Source organism: Poromitra crassiceps, assembly GCF_964638095.1.
Source record: "Poromitra crassiceps genome assembly, chromosome: 2".
In the NCBI taxonomy this organism is placed as follows: Eukaryota; Metazoa; Chordata; class Actinopteri; order Beryciformes; family Melamphaidae; genus Poromitra; species Poromitra crassiceps.
In genome coordinates, this window is record NC_139624.1 from 110,240,744 (window position 1) to 110,263,285 (window position 22,542).

The 22,542-nt window shown below is 47.3% G+C and overlaps 1 protein-coding gene across 1 annotated transcript in view; it reads right to left on the reverse strand.

The window, feature by feature from the left end:
- The window catches only part of avl9 (AVL9 homolog (S. cerevisiase)), an 80,421-nt gene that overhangs the window by 41,246 nt on the left and 16,633 nt on the right, over nucleotides 1-22,542 (reverse strand). Inside the window, exons 4-11 of the mRNA XM_083656558.1 lie at nucleotides 21,463-21,534; nucleotides 17,158-17,247; nucleotides 16,995-17,061; nucleotides 14,300-14,340; nucleotides 13,690-13,728; nucleotides 13,538-13,607; nucleotides 12,625-13,115; nucleotides 11,098-11,232 (exon numbers count right to left, since the gene is read on the reverse strand). Of these exons, the coding sequence (XP_083512684.1) occupies nucleotides 11,098-11,232; nucleotides 12,625-13,115; nucleotides 13,538-13,607; nucleotides 13,690-13,728; nucleotides 14,300-14,340; nucleotides 16,995-17,061; nucleotides 17,158-17,247; nucleotides 21,463-21,534 (1,005 nt within the window). The remainder of the gene's footprint in view (nucleotides 1-11,097; nucleotides 11,233-12,624; nucleotides 13,116-13,537; nucleotides 13,608-13,689; nucleotides 13,729-14,299; nucleotides 14,341-16,994; nucleotides 17,062-17,157; nucleotides 17,248-21,462; nucleotides 21,535-22,542) is intronic.

Genomic DNA, 22,542 nt, shown 5'->3' on the forward strand with positions numbered 1-22,542 from the left:
CGCTTGCAGAGTGCAGCTTACATGGCACCTCCCCCTGGCTGCATGCCTACATAGACTAGAGCACAGTAGAGAGGAGCCGCAAGGACCCCCCTGAACTTTCCCCCATCTAAAAAGACGACGTCGGCTGTATGGGAATATTTCGGTTATTGTAAAAACACAAATGGTCCGCAATACCGCGATACCGTGGTATTTTTGTCCAAGGTTATCATACCATCAAAAACTCATACCGTTGCATCCCTAGAACAGATACTCCGTGACTTTTGAGAGAGAGAGAGAAGAGAAGAGATAACACGAGAGAGAAACAGACAGAGCAGAGCTCTGTGTGTGTGTGTGGTGTGTAGATTGGCCAGCTGCAGCGTTACGTCGGGTTGCATCGCTCTAAGTTGGATCACCCTGAGCTCTCTCGCCGTACGACCTCTGCGTGTTTTTCGCGCACCCCCCTGCTTCGCCCACTACTGGAGCCTGACGGACTACCCCCATTGACTATGAAGGGAGCGGACTACCCCCATTGACTATGAAGGGAGTGCAAAGGGGCCAATGTAGAGTGCCTGATCCTTATACAGTAAATAAAACAGTGGGGGAGGCTCTCCGACTCGGAGAAGCCCTGCCTGGCCTGTTGAGGCTAACACAGCCCGGTGGAGACAGCGGAGGAGCCTAACACAGCCCGGTGGAGACAGCGGGAGGAGCCTAAAGGCCGTTTCACACCGGTGCGGATCTCCGTGCGAATAATCGGCACAGACATTCGCAAAAAAATGTTTTAATTAGTTGTAATTGAAGCTTGCACACCGCGGCCGAACATTCGTGCGGCATTTTATTTTTCCGGATAGACATTGACGGCCGCGGATTTCCGCCTGCGGAAAATACGTTTGACCAATGAAATCCATTGTTTACAGCTGATGTCATACCTCCACTACTCTTGCCGAACCTCATCAATTTGGTTTCTCAACATCCAATTTTATACAAACACCATGACGATCAACACCGAAATTAAGGACAATAGATCTTCAGATCGCCCAGCAGCTGGGATTCACTGAAGATGGTAATGTTGCTGAAACAAATTCCTACTTGCTAACGTTGTAAACCACTGTTGTAAATGGATGGAGCTAATGTTAGCCACTTGTATCCAAGTGCTAACTAGCAGTTTAGCATCAAATTTGGGGTCCGCTGCTCCTGCCTCCATTTCACTGAAATGGACGGCAATTTCACTGCCTCCAGTTGCTTTTCATGGCTCGTCTCGCTGCTGTGTCTGACGTTAGCCGACTGGTAGCTAGCTTGCGCAAGTAGGCGGTGCCGTCCTACTAGACGGGAGCCGGGGAGGGACATTAACTACTGGTTACAGTGAACACTGTTTTTCCGCTGCGGAAAATGAATGTGGGACTGCGAATAATTCGCACCGGACCTGTGTGTATAGGTTGCAATGCGGAAAATTCGCACGGAATTTCGTACCACATTCCGCCTCTGCATTCGCACCGCATCTGTGTGAAACGGCCTTAACACACCCCGGTGGAGACAGCGGGAGGAGCCTAACACAGCCTGGTGGAGACAGCGGGAGGAGCCTAACACAGCCTGGTGGAGACAGCGGGAGGAGCCTAACACACCCCGGTGGAGACAGCAGGAGGAGCCTAACACAGCCTGGTGGAGACAGCAGGAGGAGCCTAACACAGCCCGGTGGAGACAGCAGGAGGAGCCTAACACAGCCTGGTGGAGACAGCAGGAGGAGCCTAACACAGCCCGGTGGAGACAGCGGGAGGAGCCTAACACAGCCCGGTGGAGACAGCAGGAGGAGCCTAACACAGCCTGGTGGAGACAGCGGGAGGAGCCTAACACAGCCTGGTGGAGACAGCGGGAGGAGCCTAACACAGCCCGGTGGAGACAGCAGGAGGAGCCTAACACACCCCGGTGGAGACAGCAGGAGGAGCCTAACACAGCCTGGTGGAGACAGCGGGAGGAGCCTAACACAGCCCGGTGGAGACAGCAGGAGGAGCCTAACACAGCCTGGTGGAGACAGCGGGAGGAGCCTAACACAGCCCGGTGGAGACAGCGGGAGGAGCCTAACACAGCCTGGTGGAGACAGCGGGAGGAGCCTAACACAGCCTGGTGGAGACAGCAGGAGGAGCCTAACACAGCCCGGTGGAGACAGCGGGAGGAGCCTAACACAGCCTGGTGGAGACAGCAGGAGGAGCCTAACACAGCCTGGTGGAGACAGCGGGAGGAGCCTAACACAGCCTGGTGGAGACAGCGGGAGGAGCCTAACACAGCCTGGTGGAGACAGCGGGAGGAGCCTAACACAGCCCGGTGGAGACAGCGGGAGGAGCCTAACACAGCCTGGTGGAGACAGCGGGAGGAGCCTAACACAGCCTGGTGGAGACAGCGGGAGGAGCCTAACACAGCCCGGTGGAGACAGCGGGAGGAGCCTAACACAGCCTGGTGGAGACAGCGGGAGGAGCCTAACACAGCCTGGTGGAGACAGCAGGAGGAGCCTAACACAGCCTGGTGGAGACAGCAGGAGGAGCCTAACACAGCCTGGTGGAGACAGCAGGAGGAGCCTAACACAGCCTGGTGGAGACAGCAGGAGGAGCCTAACACACCCCGGTGGAGACAGCAGGAGGAGCCTAACACAGCCCGGTGGAGACAGCGGGAGGAGCCTAACACAGCCCGGTGGAGACAGCGGGAGGAGCCTAACACAGCCCGGTGGAGACAGCGGGAGGAGCCTAACACAGCCTGGTGGAGACAGCGGGAGGAGCCTAACACACCCCGGTGGAGACAGCGGGAGGAGCCTAACACACCCCGGTGGAGACAGCGGGAGGAGCCTAACACACCCCGGTGGAGACAGCGGGAGGAGCCTAACACAGCCCGGTGGAGACAGCAGGAGGAGCCTAACACAGCCTGGTGGAGACAGCAGGAGGAGCCTAACACAGCCTGGTGGAGACAGCGGGAGGAGCCTAACACAGCCTGGTGGAGACAGCGGGAGGAGCCTAACACAGCCCGGTGGAGACAGCAGGAGGAGCCTAACACAGCCCGGTGGAGACAGCGGGAGGAGCCTAACACAGCCCGGTGGAGACAGCGGGAGGAGCCTAACACACCCCGGTGGAGACAGCGGGAGGAGCCTAACACAGCCTGGTGGAGACAGCGGGAGGAGCCTAACACAGCCCGGTGGAGACAGCGGGAGGAGCCTAACACAGCCTGGTGGAGACAGCAGGAGGAGCCTAACACAGCCCGGTGGAGACAGCGGGAGGAGCCTAACACAGCCCGGTGGAGACAGCGGGAGGAGCCTAACACAGCCTGGTGGAGACAGCGGGAGGAGCCTAACACAGCCCGGTGGAGACAGCAGGAGGAGCCTAACACAGCCTGGTGGAGACAGCGGGAGGAGCCTAACACAGCCCGGTGGAGACAGCGGGAGGAGCCTAACACAGCCTGGTGGAGACAGCGGGAGGAGCCTAACACACCCCGGTGGAGACAACGGGAGGAGCCTAACACAGCCTGGTGGAGACAGCGGGAGGAGCCTAACACACCCCGGTGGAGACAGCAGGAGGAGCCTAACACAGCCCGGTGGAGACAGCGGGAGGAGCCTAACACAGCCTGGTGGAGACAGCGGGAGGAGCCTAACACACCCCGGTGGAGACAGCAGGAGGAGCCTAACACAGCCCGGTGGAGACAGCGGGAGGAGCCTAACACAGCCTGGTGGAGACAGCGGGAGGAGCCTAACACAGCCTGGTGGAGACAGCAGGAGGAGCCTAACACAGCCTGGTGGAGACAGCGGGAGGAGCCTAACACAGCCTGGTGGAGACAGCAGGAGGAGCCTAACACAGCCTGGTGGAGACAGCGGGAGGAGCCTAACACACCCCGGTGGAGACAGCGGGAGGAGCCTAACACAGCCCGGTGGAGACAGCGGGAGGAGCCTAACACAGCCTGGTGGAGACAGCGGGAGGAGCCTAACACAGCCTGGTGGAGACAGCGGGAGGAGCCTAACACAGCCTGGTGGAGACAGCAGGAGGAGCCTAACACAGCCTGGTGGAGACAGCAGGAGGAGCCTAACACAGCCTGGTGGAGACAGCGGGAGGAGCCTAACACAGCCTGGTGGAGACAGCAGGAGGAGCCTAACACACCCCGGTGGAGACAGCGGGAGGAGCCTAACACAGCCCGGTGGAGACAGCGGGAGGAGCCTAACACAGCCTGGTGGAGACAGCGGGAGGAGCCTAACACAGCCTGGTGGAGACAGCGGGAGGAGCCTAACACAGCCTGGTGGAGACAGCAGGAGGAGCCTAACACAGCCTGGTGGAGACAGCAGGAGGAGCCTAACACAGCCCGGTGGAGACAGCAGGAGGAGCCTAACACAGCCTGGTGGAGACAGCAGGAGGAGCCTAACACAGCCCGGTGGAGACAGCGGGAGGAGCCTAACACAGCCTGGTGGAGACAGCGGGAGGAGCCTAACACAGCCTGGTGGAGACAGCAGGAGGAGCCTAACACAGCCCGGTGGAGACAGCGGGAGGAGCCTAACACAGCCTGGTGGAGACAGCAGGAGGAGCCTAACACAGCCTGGTGGAGACAGCGGGAGGAGCCTAACACAGCCTGGTGGAGACAGCGGGAGGAGCCTAACACAGCCCGGTGGAGACAGCGGGAGGAGCCTAACACAGCCTGGTGGAGACAGCGGGAGGAGCCTAACACAGCCTGGTGGAGACAGCAGGAGGAGCCTAACACAGCCTGGTGGAGACAGCGGGAGGAGCCTAACACAGCCTGGTGGAGACAGCAGGAGGAGCCTAACACAGCCTGGTGGAGACAGCAGGAGGAGCCTAACACAGCCTGGTGGAGACAGCAGGAGGAGCCTAACACAGCCTGGTGGAGACAGCAGGAGGAGCCTAACACAGCCCGGTGGAGACAGCAGGAGGAGCCTAACACAGCCTGGTGGAGACAGCGGGAGGAGCCTAACACAGCCTGGTGGAGACAGCGGGAGGAGCCTAACACAGCCTGGTGGAGACAGCAGGAGGAGCCTAACACAGCCTGGTGGAGACAGCAGGAGGAGCCTAACACAGCCTGGTGGAGACAGCGGGAGGAGCCTAACACAGCCTGGTGGAGACAGCGGGAGGAGCCTAACACAGCCCGGTGGAGACAGCAGGAGGAGCCTAACACAGCCTGGTGGAGACAGCAGGAGGAGCCTAACACAGCCCGGTGGAGACAGCAGGAGGAGCCTAACACAGCCCGGTGGAGACAGCAGGAAATGCATTTTTGTTCCGGGCGAACAGTACCACTTTACAGGCGCCGCTACAATCAACACTAACCCTAACCCAAGTGAAAGTTCCCTGTAGCTGCTTTAACCTAACCCTTTTTGTTGGGGAGACAGCTTTCAATTGGACAAGCCGTCCCTGCCCAATTAACTGGTCTTAAGTCTGATTTGCTCTGGGAATGAGTCCCTCCTTGAACCCCTCTCCAAGTTTGTAGACCAGCATATACAGCCTTTCGTGCAGAGACTACCAGCCTACACCCGCGACTCCTCTGACTTCCTCCGCATTATTAATGAATGTGATATAGATGTGTCATCTGTTATACTGGCCACCATGGACATCGAGTCACTCTACACCAACATTCCACAACAGGCGGCTATTGAAATCATTAAACAGACATTGACAGGCAGAACATCTGCAACCCCCCCCAATGAACTCATAGCCTCTCTGGCTGAAATTAGCCTACATCATAACTATTTCCTATTCAATGGTGAGTACTATCTGCAGACCTCGGGGGTAGCTATGGGGTGCGCGGCAGCACCTAGCATAGCCAATTTGTACGTGGGTGCGTTTGAGAGGGATTTTGTGATGAACCCCAGCGTCAACCCGTTCATCAGCTCCATTAGGCTATGGCGGAGATACATTGATGACGTTTTCATAATCTGGCACGGCTCTTCCTCATCCCTGTTAGAGTTCCACACCCTGCTCAACACCTGGAACCCCCACCTCCGTTTCACGTTAGACCACCACCCGGATTTGATCCACTTCCTGGATGTGTCTGTGTACAAACACAACTCTAAACTGCACTCATCCATCTACCGTAAGCCCACAGATAGAAACACTTTGCTCCACGCCACCAGCTATCACCCCTCACACCTGAAAGACAACCTTCCCACCGGTCAATTCATGCGCCTGCGCAGACTGTGCAGTGACAGAAATGACTTTGTCCATGAAGCCACCCACATGAGACTACGGTTTCAGGAGAGAGGATACAGACCCATTTCCCACGCATATAAACGCGCTCTCCATTCCCATAGGGACATCCTGCTGCAGCCCAGAACACCGGACCCCAGCCCCCCCAGAGTTACAGCTACCCTCCAATACTCACCCCTCGCCAACAAAATCAAACGATGCCTGCTAAAACATTGGAGAGTACTACAAGTGCATGAAACATTTACCACCCCCCCCAGAATAGCCTTTACCAGAAACCACAACATCAGAGACATGCCTGGTCAAAACACTCCACACCCCCTCATCGACCCAACCCACCATTGACTCCTTGCCTCCCCCGGTAGGTCACTTTCCTTGCGGACACTGTGCCTGCTGCCCTCAAACCAGCAAAATAAAATCTCTTTCGTTCCCTAACGGAGTTACTGTACAGCTCAAACACCTTACCACCTGCGCTTCACAGGGGGTAGTTTACGCTATCGCCTGTGCGTGCCCCATGCCGCTCTGGTACATCGGTAAGACAACCCGGCCTTTACGCACACGCGTGACGGAGCATAAGAGCGCCATCCGCCGCCGTGACACGAAAGCTCCCATGGTGGAACACTTCCTACAATACAACCACTCTGACACTGACCTACGTTTCTGGGCACTGGACACTGTTAGACCGCATCCGAGGGGCGGTGACCTAGACAGATCCCTTCTACAGTGTGAGGCGCGGTGGATTTACGCTCTCAACACTGTCAGCCCTCACGGACTTAATGAGGAGCTTGACCTAACCTGTTTCTTATAGTATATCTTCCCCTGTTACTCTGTCTCCCTCCTCCCCCTCCCCCCCCCCCCCCCCCTTTTTCCCACAGGACGGCATTGACTTTGCTTATAGGCTATGTCATTTTTCCCTTTAGCCTATATAGGCCATCTGTACTGTTTGCTCATAGCCTTCTCTGCAGTAATGTATATATCCTCTGTTTGTGTTTACACCCTTATTGTGCTTATTTATGTTGTTACTCTATGTGAGTGTGTGTTGCTTTATGATGGCCCTACCTACAGTATGATGTCATAGTACTGCCCACCTCACGTCATTGCCTCTGAACTGTGCCACGTATGTCTTTTATACTCAGGTGCGGTGGCCGACGCCCAGCTATTCCAGCCTGATGAAGACCCAGTGTGGTTGAAACGCGCGTAGCGTTTTGTTTGCCCGTGTACCCCTTTGAAGATATATTCTGTCTGTAACACTGCTGTGTACACGAATATATTACTTCGGGATTAAATACTACTTTTGTAAAATTCAAGGAGCTCCCTTCTCAATTTTGTTCTGGTCTTAAGTCTGAAATTTGTCCCCAAAAGTAGCCTGAGACAGAGACTGACACACACACACACACACGTACTCCCTATGGCAGGGCTATTCAACTAAATAGATCTGATATAGAGAAGGAAAAGTAAGGGGCCCAGGACTGAGCCCTGGGGGACACCAGTGGTAAGAGGGCAGGATCTGGATCTGACTTGTTTAGCTCACTTTAGCTAGATCACATCTGATAACAACCAGTCGGGTGTAATAAGTAATTGAGGTTTAATTAAAAGAAAAAAAAATAATAATAATAATTGGGAACTCATCCGTGGACTGACTTGATTGGCGGGCCAGATCCGGCCCGCGGGCCGCCTGTTGAATAGCCCTACCCTATGGTACTTCTGAGCTTGAATTTTTGTGAACTTTTATCGCGTTAAGTTATCCTTTATTGTCCACGAGGGGAAATTCATTCTCTGCATTTGACCCATCACTAGGAACCTTCCTAGAAAGGAGCAATGCGTAGCCACAGTTCAGCGCTCAGGGACCAACTCCAGTTCTTTCTTCCAGTGCCTTGGTCAGGGGCGCAGACAGGAGTATTAACCCTAACACACGTCTTTTGGCGGTGGGAGGAAACCGGAGCACCAGTAGGAAACCGACACAAACATGGGGAGAACATCCAAAGTCCACACAGAGAGGACCTGGGACGGATCTGCGTTTGAACCTGGGACCTTCTTGCTGTGAGGCAACCATGCTAACCGCTGAGCCACCGTGACATCATTAAAACAACATTGAATAAATGCCTAAATCCCCGTTTGCCTGAAATTATTTTTTGGGATTTATGTTGTGGACTTGTGGGCATGCTGTAAGCTTTGAGCTGAGTTATGGCTATCAAGGTCTATCAACAACTAGAACGACCGCAACGCGGACTTATGCCTCCGCCATTAGTTCATTCTTGAGTCCAAGTGGATGTTGGAGCCAAATAGGAAGAAATTGCATCAAGGCGTTTCTGTGCAGAATTGGATATTTGAGCCAAATGTGAAGAAATTTAGTCAATGTGTTACTGAGATATGGCGTTACCGAGCTTGAAAATGGCATTTGTTAGGTCACTGTGACCTTGACCTTTGACCTTTGATAACCAAAATGGAATCAGTTCATCCTTGAGCCTAAGTGAATGTTTAAGGCGAATCTGATGAAATTCCGTCCAGGCGTTCCTCAGGTATCGCGTTAACAAGCTTGAAAATGGCGTTTGAGAGGTCACAGTGACCTTGACCTTTGACCTTTGACCACCAAAATCTAAACAGATCATCCTTGAGCCTAAGTGAATGTTTAAGGCGAATCTGATAAAATTCCATCCAGGCGTTCCTCAGATATCGCGTTAACAAGCTTGAAAATGGCGTTCGAGAGGTCACAGTGACCTTGACCTTTGACCTTTGACCACCAAAATCTAATCAGATCATCCTTGAGCCTAAGTGAATGTTTAAGGCGAATCTGATGAAATTCCGTCCAGGCGTTCCTCAGATATCGCGTTAACAAGCTTGAAAATGGCGTTCGAGAGGTCACAGTGACCTTGACCTTTGACCTTTGACCACCAAAATCTAATCAGATCATCCTTGAGCCTAAGTGAATGTTTAAGGCGAATCTGATGAAATTCCGTCCAGGCGTTCCTCAGATATCGCGTTAACAAGCTTGAAAATGGCGTTCGAGAGCTCACAGTGACCTTGACCTTTGACCTTTGACCACCAAAATCTAATCAGATCATCCTTGAGCCTAAGTGAATGTTTAAGGCGAATCTGATGAAATTCCGTCCATGCGTTCCTCAGATATCGCGTTAACAAGCTTGAAAATGGCGTTCGAGAGGTCACAGTGACCTTGACCTTTGACCACCAAAATCTAATCAGATCATCCTTGAGCCTAAGTGAATGTTTAAGGCGAATCTGATGAAATTCCGTCCAGGCGTTCCTCAGATATCGCGTTAACAAGCTTGAAAATGGCGTTCGAGAGGTCACAGTGACCTTGACCTTTGACCACCAAAATCTAATCAGATCATCCTTGAGCCTAAGTGAATGTTTAAGGCGAATCTGATGAAATTCCGTCGAGGCGTTCCTCAGATATCGCGTTAACAAGCTTTAAAATGGCGTTCGAGAGGTCACAGTGACCTTGACCTTTGACCTTTGACCACCAAAATCTAATCAGATCATCCTTGAGCCTAAGTGAATGTTTAAGGCGAATCTGATGAAATTCCGTCCAGGCGTTCCTCAGATATCGCGTTAACAAGCTTGAAAATGGCGTTCGAGAGGTCATAGTGACCTTGACCTTTGACCACCAAAATCTAATCAGATCATCCTTGAGCCTAAGTGAATGTTTAAGGCGAATCTGATGAAATTCCGTCAAGGCGTTCCTCAGATATGGCGTTAACAAACATCCGTACGGACGTACGGACGGACATCCGTACGGACGGACAACCCGGATCCATAATGCCTTCGGCCTGGCTTCGCCGGCGGAGGCATAAAAATAGCAATAGCAACAACAATGGCAGAAGAAGCTAGAAACAAACGGCGAAGATACACATGCATCAGGATTTTTATTGGAGATTGCGTGTGTTCAGATGTGCTTCTTCACCACCTGTGGAGGCTGTTTCCTCAGGTTCAGATGCTTCTTCAAAGTAAACAGCTCTTCAAGATGAGTGACAGGTGGTGGGTGGGAACTTGACCAACTGAGAGGGAGGAGGGTGGGACTAGCAATGCATTTCAACGCCTCAAGGCAAAAATGTGCATATTGCAGTTTAGTTTTAAAGGAACACTCCGCCCATTTTCAACCAGCTTTGTATCATTAGAACATCAGTAGTATATCAGAAAACTGTAAACGGATTTGAAGTCTGTCATTTAATTTGACAGTTATTGAGTGTTAAAGTGTGGACCAGTGACATCACTGGTCCACACTAACTCACACTAACACTAACTCAGCTGTTGTCGTTGTGTCCTTGGGCAAGACACTTAACCCTCATTGCCTCGTATGAATAGGTATGAATGTCTATGAATGTTGGTGGTGGTCGGAGGGGCCGTAGGCGCGAAATGGCTGCCACGCTTCCGTCAGTCTTCCCCAGGGCAGCTGTGGCTACATCACCCGTAGCTTACCACCACTGGTACGAATGGTGTGAATGAATAATGATTCCTGTGAAGCGCTTTGGGTGTCTAGAAAAGCGCTATATAAATCCAATCATTATTATTATTATTATTATTATTAACTCAAATTAATAACTCATTAACTCAAATCAACTCTGAATAACTGTTAAACTAGATGAATGATGAATAGTTTGACAGTTATTGAGAGTTGATTTGATTTAATGAGTTATTAATTTGAGATAGTGTGGACCAGTGATGTCACTGGTCCACACTTTGACACTCAATAACTGTCAAATGAAATGACAGACCTCAAAACCGTTTACAGTTTTCTGATATACTACTGATGTTCTAATGATACAAAGCTGGTTGAAAATGGGTGGAGTGTTCCTTTAATGGTGCCAACAGTTGCTCAACTGGTAAAATCAGTTTTTAAAAATGGAAACTGTTAAAATATTTCCTTCTCTCACACAGTGCAGACTGTGGAATAGGAATATTTATTTTTGAGTGATGGGAAGAGGCTTACCTCAACGATGGCGTCACTCAGGTGCCTCTGCTGGCGGAAGAGGATGTTGGTCGCCCCGGCAACGAAGCCGCGTACTGTCACGTCGGAGAGGAGGTGATGCTGCTGCAGCGCCATGTAGGGCAGACACAGGTAACCCTGGCAACAAGGGCAAAGGTCACACAAAAGTCGCTCTATATGACGTTCAGCCGGGTGCTTCCCTGCTGTCTCTGGGCTACGGTGTCAGAGGAGGGACACACCCAAAAGACACAGACGACTGAGGAGGAGCTGTTTGTTTAGTGTATGTGATTAAAGCCATACTAATATCCTGGTGTAACTCCAAACACGCCTGACATGCACCCATGGGTGAATATTTGATAAGTGGGCAGTTGTGAGCATGTTTTTAAAGCTTCTATAATTTATTAACTCCACCACCAGCCTACGGAAATATGATAATGCCCTGAATAAATGTTGGGAAGCAGTTTTGCTCCAAATGAACTGTAAATTACATTCTTTTTAAATCGAAAAATTAAATCAAATTATGGTATTTTTTTAAAGGATAGGAGGTTCCTCATTGATAATGAGCTTCAAGTCATTGATATTGCAAAATAGAAGATTAGCATTTTGAACGATAACATTTTGAAATATGACATTAGATCACATGTATAGCATTTTGGAAATGTAACTTCATGCAGGGTTCATGGGGAGATAATGGCAAGGTTATAGTTCTTGTATTTCACAGCCTGGTGAGCAAGATGGCGAGAGGCATTTACAAATACACAGTATCTGATGCAACGATTTATTGTGCTTTAACAAACGAGAGTGAATGGCCATATGGAAACTTGGCTTGGACGTCAGTATTGCTGTATTCACAATGTCCAATCACAAGCGAACCAGGGCTAGTAAACAAAAGTCACGTGGGAGTTTCCTAACCTGTGATCCTATCTGAAGCCAAAAGCTAAGCGAGCAAACTATTAAATGTGATTTACTGCAATGTTTGTTCGTTTTTTGCAATGGTCTTTTTTATCTGGCTTGCTTTATCCAACTCATTTGCAGCTGCAGCAAAGTGTTTAAAAGGTGTGCATATATTCTGGCTAATAACTGGTCATGCCCCTATGTTAGAGATGTTGGCAGCAACAAAACAAAACAAATCTGATCCCAGGCCATGTAAGTTTAGCTAAGCATGATGGGCTTGTCTGCACTGTGACATAATTGAGGTTCATTCCAGTTAAGAATTCATGAGGAAACAGCTGAATCCTGCAGTTTATCCAGACTAAGACTTCTTCTTCATAACACATTGCATTTTGGGAACGTTTCTTGTACCGTAGTTGGCTTGGACTACATTCTCTTGTTAGAGGACTGAGACATTTTCAGACATCGTGGTGTGGATATTTGGTGCCACCAGAGTTCGAATGGCATTGATCACCTGCTCAAATGAACTGAAAGAGTAAACATTCCAGAGTTAAAATAAACCGCTCCAAACATGCTTGTGAACACACCCCTTAGCCTAACAACAACTACAACTGGATTGTACAGCATGGCGAGCGTTACCTTAGTGAAAATGGGGAGGGGCAGCCCGTAGTGATCCTCCTCCAGACCGGACACCAGGCCCTGGGTGACGGTCCCGTGGCCCCCGGCCGCCTGCGGCTGCACCGTGATGGGGATCCCCGGCTCGGGTTCAAAGGTTTCTGGGTGCTCTGAGCCCGCCTCCCTCCCCTCGGCCGACTCCTTGTTCCCGCCCTCTTCCAGCACGCTGGGGTCCAGCGTCTCCCAGTCGCTCTCGGAGGACTCGGGCGAGGTGCGGGATGGGGGTTTGAGGTGGTGGTTGTCCCCCTCCTCCCTGGGGTGTCCTGGGGTGTCTCCTTCCCCGCCGCTTTGCGTCTCCTCCCCAAGCAGCTCTGGAGAGGCATCACCCACATCGGTGACGGACACGGAGACGAACTCCTCGGCCCCGGATATGCTCTCCACCAGACTCAGGTCCTCCGACAAGCTGCCCTTGGGCCTGTAGTGGGACGAGTCCACCAGGCCGTGCTCGATCATACCTGCAAATAAAATACAACCTTCACTGCAGGGCTAATTTAATAATTTGATTTCCCCTAATTTGTTGTTCTGTTGCAATTTGACTTCTGTTCCCTGATGTACCTGCTGTTCCGTTTGCATCATTTGCACAGTATGTGCATGCGAATAAAGAAAGGGATTTGTCTGTCCTGTACCTATCCAGTTTGCATTTCAAAATTCCATATTTTTCCCAGAGCTTAATTTATTTTTATTTGAGTTGAAGATTTTGGTTAGTGTGTGCATTACACTGATAGATCTTGGATCCTACTAACTCTATTTGATAAATGAAGATTATTCTTGACAGAAAGAAATACAATAATTCTTACAAGGAAGCCTTATTTAGTGTACAGGAATAGTGAAGATGTTAATAGTAATCTTTGGTAATATCCATCTTACTGCTGCTGACCTGGAAAGAGTGATAAAACGGTCATCAGAGTGCCGACTAGTCTGTTGACAGGAGACACGTAAAACAAGACCTGGAAAGGTAAAAAACACAGTGTCAAGTTATTTTCCATAAGTACTCAACTATCAGAGAGGAGACAGTATTTGAATTTATACCTTCTTCTCCAGCAGAATGAGTTTGAAGAGGATGAGAACCTACAAAACATAAAAAGAAATCTGAATTAATGTGAATTACGGCACCAATACAACATACTGTATGTCCTCACAGTGGCCTTCAATCGAGAACTATTTTGTATTTGTCTATGTATCCCCTGTGGTTTCCTCCATATATAACCCCCCACTAAAAACATGCAGAAGATTGTCGTCCGACCAGCGACAGTTGGAAGAGTTGGTCCCCGGGCAGCTGTAGCCTAGGTAAACCCAGCCCCCACGTGACCTGCTCTCTCAGTTCCCAGTCACCTTGTGACTGTAAGCAGGGTGAGCCTGAGAGCAGGTCACTGGGGGCTGGGTTTACCCAGGCTAGGGCAGCTGCCCACCGCTCCTGGCCTGACCATGGAGGAGGGCGAGCCAGGATGGGTCAAACGCAGAAGATACATTCCACGGCGCCTGTGCATGTGTCTGTGACTAATAAATACGGGCTTGTGCGTCCAATTTAACATAAAAAATATATAATACATAATACTCCTGTACTAATACATATATACAATAATACCAGTGTCCTCGTTTTAAAGCTTAACATCACTTTTCAAACAGTAAAATGTTCTACCTTGTGTCGAAAGTGCAGTATTAAATCTCTTGGTGATAATCCTGAGGGGAGAAAATAAACAGAATGTCAACTAGGTAATTTGCCCAAAAGAAAAATGTCTTAACATTTTGCATACAAGGCGCAGGCAGGCAGTCACAACTGCATGGTGACAAGCCTCACACAGACAGGGAAGATGCAAGAAACGCAAATGTTGTTTGTTTTTTAAACACCTGTAACTCTGGAAATGTGTCATTAAAATAAGACAGCAAACTACTGTTAAAACAGACAGCCACTTCTAGTACTTTTTTTGTAGAATTGGACCTCTAAATGATGGTTGGACTTGGATACCTGCAAAAGTGTCGAGAAATCTTACCAGCAAAAAGTCATCAGCATGATTATTATTATTAATCTCTATATGTGTTCTTACAATATTGGAATATGACTAGCTTTATCCCTCTGGTACAGGTCTAGGGGTGGTGGTGGTGGTATGGGTGGGTTCAGGGGAATGGTACTGTTTGTACTTTATATACCATGAAAACCCTTAATAAAAAGGCCTTGGTTTAAAAAAAAAAGTCACCAGCATTTGGCCAGTGATTTGTGTTTATTTCCAGCCCAGAGGACATCAACGATGAGGAGCACAAAAGCTAACCTGAAAGAACATTCAGTGTGTGACAGTGAACTCCACCACACACCTGTTCTTCTCCATGACTGAGAACAGTGTCATTACACGCTGCACCTGTCAAACTCTTTTTACAACATCATCAACTGCAGCAACAAGCCCCCTTTCAATCAGAGCTGACACGCTGAAGACGCCTTTTAGAGCAGCGCTTCTCAAGTCTGAACATGTTAAATATCTAAAAACACATTTATTTAAGATGTTCCTAATTTTTGTCATGAATGTTTTTGAGAGAGAGAGAGAGAGAGAGAGAGAGAGAGAGAGAGAGAGAGAGAGAGAGAGAGAGAGAGAAATTACTCATATATCTGCAGCTTCTGGAGTTTTTTTTTGTAATAATTAATCAAGTAAAATAGCCTGAAAAGGGAAAACTATAATGAGCAATTTGTGTCAAAGAAAATAAAATTTAAAATAAAAAAAAATCTCGTTCCAGCTTCTTAACACGTTCACTGCCAATGGCGAGTTGACTCGTCAAAAAAATTCCAACGGTTCACTGCCAATGACGAGTTGAGACGTCAAAAAAAAAAAAATTTTTTTTGACGGTGCTACGTGGATCAATGCCCCCCACGTCTCCTATAAAATTATTGGAGCTACCGAACGTGTACAACCCATTCCACCGACCCACTAAGTGGCGACAGTGCTCTCCTGACTAGAGGAAGGCAAGCAAAAAGCAGTGTGATCAAGCCATTCTCATGAAAATGGATTGGCGAAAACGCTTTCGTTTTCGCGCTGATTGCTGGCGGTGCGGGATTGTAAATTTGCATAATAGATTACGGGTGGAACACACTTTGAAACACGCAGCATAAATATGACCAGAATCGCAAAAGCTTCATCAAAGCTCTCAACCAAAACTCCAAGTAACGAGCGAGTCCATCCAGACTTCCTCAAAGAGCGGCCGCGCAGACAGGCACAGCAGCAGCAAAGCAATGAGCCTGGTGACGCGAGGTTACAGCAGCAGCAGCAACGAGCTGTGTGACACGGCCGCTGCAGCCAAGAAGACACACACGGAGGGAGGAGTTGGAAGCAGAGGGGGGTTTCCTGCTGTTATTAGGGATGCACCGATATGAAAATTTTGGCCGATGCCGATAACCGATATTAACATTGCTGTTATGGCCGATAACCGATATTTACCGATGTCGATATGATCTGTATAAAACCACATTTTTATGATCATCACATTTTGTACATACTGAAAAACACATGTTAACACTGAATTTGAAAAAGTTATGCGTTTCTTTATTTGCAAAGCCTTTGGAAAAGCCCATAAATCATAGATTTACTGCATTATTTCATATCAATGTGAAGAATTTGGCTGATAATGATAACCGATATTAACATTGCAACATCTGACCGATACCGATATGACCGATATGTTAAAAAATGACTAACATCGGCCGATACCGATATGATTGCCGATATATCGTGCATCCCTAGCTGTTATGGAGGAAATTACTGTTCAAAACTATTGTTTAGATGTCTGACGTCTTACTGATGCCAAAAATGAATGGTTAAAGTGACTGTTCTATCGAATTTCACAAAAAGCCGTTTATCTCAGAATAATTTTTCTGACGCTGAAACCATGCTGTATTCAACTGCTAATGCTTACATAACTACTAACTCTACAAACTAACTCTTTTAGACAGAGAAAGCACACATTCTATTAGTTCTTTTGAGATATTGTGTGTTCACAAAATCTTAGCAGAAAAGAATCCTCGGGTCTTGAAAGATGAGCCAGAATCCTCAAAAAAACCCTCTGGCAGAACCTACCTACAGTAAAAAAAAAACGGCTGGCAGTGAATGTGTTAAATGTGAATATTTTTTTGTTTCTTTAGTCTTCTATGACAATAAACAGATTATCTTTTGGTTGACTGTTGGTCAGGACTAAAGAAGACATTTGAGCATGTCATCTTGGGCCATTTTTCACCATTTTGTGACATTCTATAGATGAAACGACTAATCAAAAAAATAGTTGACAGATTAATCAATAATGAAAATAATCGTTAGTTACAGCCTTAGTTGCAAACAAGTGATACAAAATTATACCTAAGTAAAGCTGTGCGCCCTCCAGACTCAAACCCCTCAGAGAACCGTTCATGTGTTCATACAGTTCCTATGGAAACAGAGCAGGAAACAGGAAGTAAGACAAGGTGATAATAACTGACACGTAGACCATGAGTGGACGGCTTCTGTCAGACTCCATTCTCACCTCTAAAATAGAGATCTGTGAGAAGTCTTTCTCCTCGAAGTAGGCGTGTGTGATCAGCTGTAATTTTGCTTGAAGCAGACCGTATAGAGGCTGAAAATGAAAACAAACGGTCAAACAGGGAGTGTGTGTGTGTGTCTGTGTGTGTGTGTGTGTGATGTTTGTCATTTCTAGTATGTCCCACAAACAAAATCATCCAGGGCCAAGCAATGCTAATTCATGACTCCTGCTGCTCAACTTCTCCCAAAACTGTGACTCCAGGAGAAGAGCTCTGACATCCTATGATTTCTTGTTAAAGCTGGGCAATTAACTGATAATGTATACAGTAATTAACTGAAAATGTATCTAAACCGACATTTAGAAACTCTAACCGACTTAATCTTGCACATGTATGTGGGTTAATTCGGTTACTACTGTCCCCGATACATCAACTGTCCCATTTAAAAATATGTGTTGAACTAACGTTAGTCCGCGTTCAGGCATTCACTCAGAGCGAAGATGTTGCATTGCGTTCAAATCTTAGCTAGGTGTAAAACACAATCCTCCCTACAACATGACAACAAACTCCTTCTGTGATCGCTCTCTGCTTTCCTCTCGCTCCACTGTCAAGTCACGCGACACAGCGAGATGCAAAACGGCCGTGGGCCTATTTCAAAACAAAAGCCATGCAAACAAACACGTGTCTGGTCATAATCTTCAAAATAAATGCAGTATCGACATTTATATGTTTTGCTTGTTTGCTTTGCTTGTTTTTAGCTCAATACAAAAGTGCAAAAGCCCGTCCTACACATAATCCATTCACGAGCACTGGTGGAGGAGGAAGATGACATAGAGCTGACTAAAACATATATAGTATGTAGGAGCCAAATTTGGTTTGGTCTTATTTCCTGTGTGATTATTATGTGTAATACTTTGTATGTCCATGGAGTGTCGCTGTGCCATATTACCTGGGCTCAGGTGATCTATATAGTACTGTCTTCTTCACTATGGTTCACCAGGTGTTTGACCTCGGAAGGGTAAAGGGTTTTTGACTGCTTCGCTACGCTGTGGCGGTAACAATTGTTTTGGTGTGTTCTGCCTTTGGTATTTTTGGACAAAGAAATGGTCTGTATTCACTTTTGTGCACAGGAGCAATAACTGTATTGTTTTCGGCAAAGCAAGAACAGCCTCAATCGTTTTTCTATACAGCACACAACAAGATGGTATCGTATATCTAGCGTTAACATCATAGCAAGCACGTCAGCCAAGCTATCCGGTGGTTAGACAACTCAGTAGCTAACAGTATCAGATTGGGCTCCTATAACGGTATATTTACAGTACAGACCTCGTCAGAGAACTATGAGGGCAGCGTTTAAAAAAAACGTATCAGCTTTATTTACAGACTCAAAGTCCATTATAAGCATACAACATTATAAAACACACGAACACAATACAATACATCCCTAAAAACAAATCAAAACAAACCAACCATTGCACTTGCTATAAAAGACAATTACCGTATACGCATGTTTCCACATATGTGACTGGTATCGCACAGCACTAAGACTAAGCTTTGACAGCAGCATGATAATATAATACATGAAAAGAAAAAATAAGGGACGCCCCGCCCCCCACAGCAGGGGCCACGACCACTTTGCATATTATATTAATAAATAAATAAATATTATAAATATATAGTATAAATACTCGTTTATGAATTGTAATCAAGGTAAAAGTTTGAAATAATTGTGATCTTGATTTTGAAGTCATATCGCCAAGCCCTATTTGCTAATACACTGAGCAGGCTCTGGGCCTTACAAGGCTGGCTTCAGTTTGCTGTGGGGACAAAGTGGGGAGGCAGAGAGGAAGCGTTCCGTAACTGAGAAGTCACATGTTTGATCCCGACAACGGTGACTGCGTGTCCATCGACGGTCACAAGACAACGAACGAAGCGCTACTTACTCTCTTAGTCTTAGTCCCTCTGGCTCAATACTTCAGCTACATGCCTACAAACCTGAAATCTAACTGCATAATGTGTTTGTTTACGTGACGGAGACATCCCTCCAGAAACAGCAGTGTGTCAGGGAGGAGTGGCAGCATTATACGTTCCCAAACTTCCCCCAACTAATAAAATACTATATATTTTTGGGATGGAAAGAATGCCACATTGGCTGCTAGATGTCTTTACTTGCCATACTGCAGTTCCAAACCAGAGACAATGAAAGACTCATGAGATCAATTTTAATTTGTATCTGTTGCTTTGGAAACAAGTGTCTTTATATTTCATACCAATGAAGCTGATTTGAATATGAATTTTGGTGATTTCAAACTAAACAACTAAACAGTGAGTGCTGTGCAGCCTGCTCAGCCAAAACATCAACCAACTTAATTCCAGCGATAAGGATGATATGATTTCACGATTATATCATCCTGTGTTTTGCCTTTAACGGCAGACAGAGCAGTTTGCATCTTATATTTTCAATTTAGAGACTCTGCTCTAGTTGTGACATTTTGCTGGCGCTATCATCCAGAGACTCTACTGTCATTTAGAGACTGTGCTCTAGTGGTGACATTTTGCTGATGCCATCATCCAGAGACTCTACTGTCATTTAGAGACTGTGCTCTAGTGGTGACATTTTGCTGATGCCATCATCCAGAGACTCTACTGTCATTTAGAGACTGTGCTCTAGTGGTGACATTTTGCTGATGCCATCATCCAGAGACTCTACTGTCATTTAGAGACTGTGCTCTAGTGGTGACATTTTGCTGATGCTATCATCCAGAGACTCTACTGTCATTTCAGATTCAGATTCAGATTCATTTATTTAGAAGATGGGACATTGCACATTAATGGACAGTACAGCCGTACAGTAAATATGCCAGGTTATAGCCCAAGGGCTAGTTTCCACCTGTAGTCCCATGGCAGGTTGATGTAATCTTGAAAAGAAAAAAAATTAATAGTACAAAAAATTAATAGTATAAAAGGTTAGTAAAACATAAGGTGAGTAAAACACACAGAGCATGCAGTAAAACAGACAGACAATATGTTAAAAATGATCACATTGTTGGTTTGATCTGAGCCATAATTTCAACTGGCCTTTAAAGGTGGCGAGACTAGGGCATTCTCTAATAAAGGGAGGTAGATTATTCCAGAGGGTGCTTCCCATGTAGGATAAGGTCCTCTGGCTAAAGCAAGTTTTTCTAAAGGGGACCTCACAGACCTTGTTCGTGATGGCCCGAGTGACACGGGTCGAGTTGTGCGGTCGAACGATATTTGATGAAGTCAGCAAGAGGAGGCGGCGCCAGTCCATGTAGAACTTTGTATATTAGACAGGCAGAGGTGAAATTTCTAAAGTTCTCAAAACTTAGCATGTCATATTTACGTATGACATGACAGTGGTGATGAGAAAAAGGTTTTTTATCTAGTATTTTCAGGGCTTTTTTATAAAGTAGTTCAGCTATAGAGACTGTGCTCTAGTGGTGACATTTTGCTGATGCTATCATCCAGAGTACCTGTTGTCGTGGCATTTTTGCAGACTCAGTTTTTATTCAGAGTGGCTTACAATGAGGGAAACAGTAGAAGCAGCTTCAGGGTCGGGGTGGGAAATGAACACCAGCCACCGCCCCAAATGCCGGTCAATTTGGGCTTTATCTGATCTGAGGTTAGTCTACTTTACAAGCCACTCCTCCTACACTACCATTGTTTAGGCATGGTTCTCACACTTCACATCAAATTCAAGGACTCAGATTTGCCATGACTTGGGGTAAGACATGATATTGGGCAGAGTTAGACATCATAGTGGCACCCATTCAAATTCTGCCTATGTTGACAGGAATATTATCAGATTGATGATCGACTCTTGAACTCCTTAGCCCTCATTCATACAGGACGGTGAACGTAAGCAGAACTGAAGCTTGAAGCAGGCACAAGCTGAACGTATGCCTTACTGTTCACACAAGACGCCTTCTCTTTTCCTCTCAGCGCCTATCTCGCGCCTTGAATCCGCCCACAACTCCCAATTGACTTCATGCCTCACGGCTTCACGGCTTCAGCGTCACGCTTGGAAATTCGGCGTCAGTCCTGAGTGATCGCTTCGGCGTGGCGTGAGCGTGGCTTGGGCACGGCGTCACCGTGGCACGCGCGCGAGTGGTGTGAACGGCTTCACCGGTTAACAAGGATGCCGAAATGAAACTTGTGGGTACAGCGTAGGTACAGCTTCGGTTGAGCGTTGCTTCGGCGTGCTGTGTGAACGGGGGCTTAGTCCTTACTATAGGTCACAGGCAGGTTGTAATGTTGTTCAGATATGAAGTGAAGCTTGACTGACTCACCACTCGACTGAGGACGCACACGCTCTTCTGAACGGTCTCCCTGGTGACGTCAGCCAATCGCACCTTTAGGGTCTGGAGAGGGATGAAACAAAAAAAGTAAAAACACAAGCAAAAAAATTTAGTGGACACTGTGTGACTGAGTGGACACTGTGTGACTGAGTGGACACTGTGTGTGTGTGTGTGTGTGTGTGTGTGTGTGAGAGTGTGTGGACACTGTGAGTGGACACTGTGTGTGTGTGAGTGAGTGGACACTGTGTGACTAATCGGCCCTGACTGACCTCCCATCATGACACGTCTGCTGATGTCATGGTAGATCAAACTGAGACGAGGGACATTGTCTTTTTATTTCCTCAATATGGTTGTAATGAAATCTGTATCTACTGTCAGGAAAATACACCTCTTTTTCAGGCTTCTTGCACTGGGCCTTCACACACTCAAGGCTGATATTGACTGTCATAAGTCACAGAGCTGGAAATGCCGGGAGTTCCCCAAGCCCCGGTAGCCGGCTATTTCTCCGCCTACTGGCCTCTGGCCTACCGGTTACTTTATACACTGTAAAAAAAATTAAAAAAATAAAAATTACAGTGCACCTGAACGCAACATACAAGATACCCACTGAATAAGTGTCCAAATGTTCATGTCATTCTGGCCAATACTCCATTTCACTCTGGAATATGGAATATCTTTCAATAATCTTTATGACTAAAAGGCTAAAAGTAATCTCATGTGTAAGAAATTACTGTTCTACATTGAAGTAAAAAACTGTAAATAATTAACTTGTTGGTTTTGGATTTATTTAGCTTCAAGAGTGCATTTTTGTTCCTGTGACCCTCAACACAGGCTTTGAGAATCCCGGGCCACTTACTGATACTTATGCTTAAATTAACCCACTCATATTCTGGTTTATTTCAAGAAAAACATTTTGGCTAGTGGAAATTCTAATTGGCTGGTAACTTCTAGCAGCCATATTAGCAAAAGTTACTAGTTAGAAAAAAGTTAATTTCAAGCCCTGCAGGGAGAGCAAGTGGTGACATAGGAGTGAGTGAGAAAAGGATCAAATATTGGTGTTTAAGACTGAAT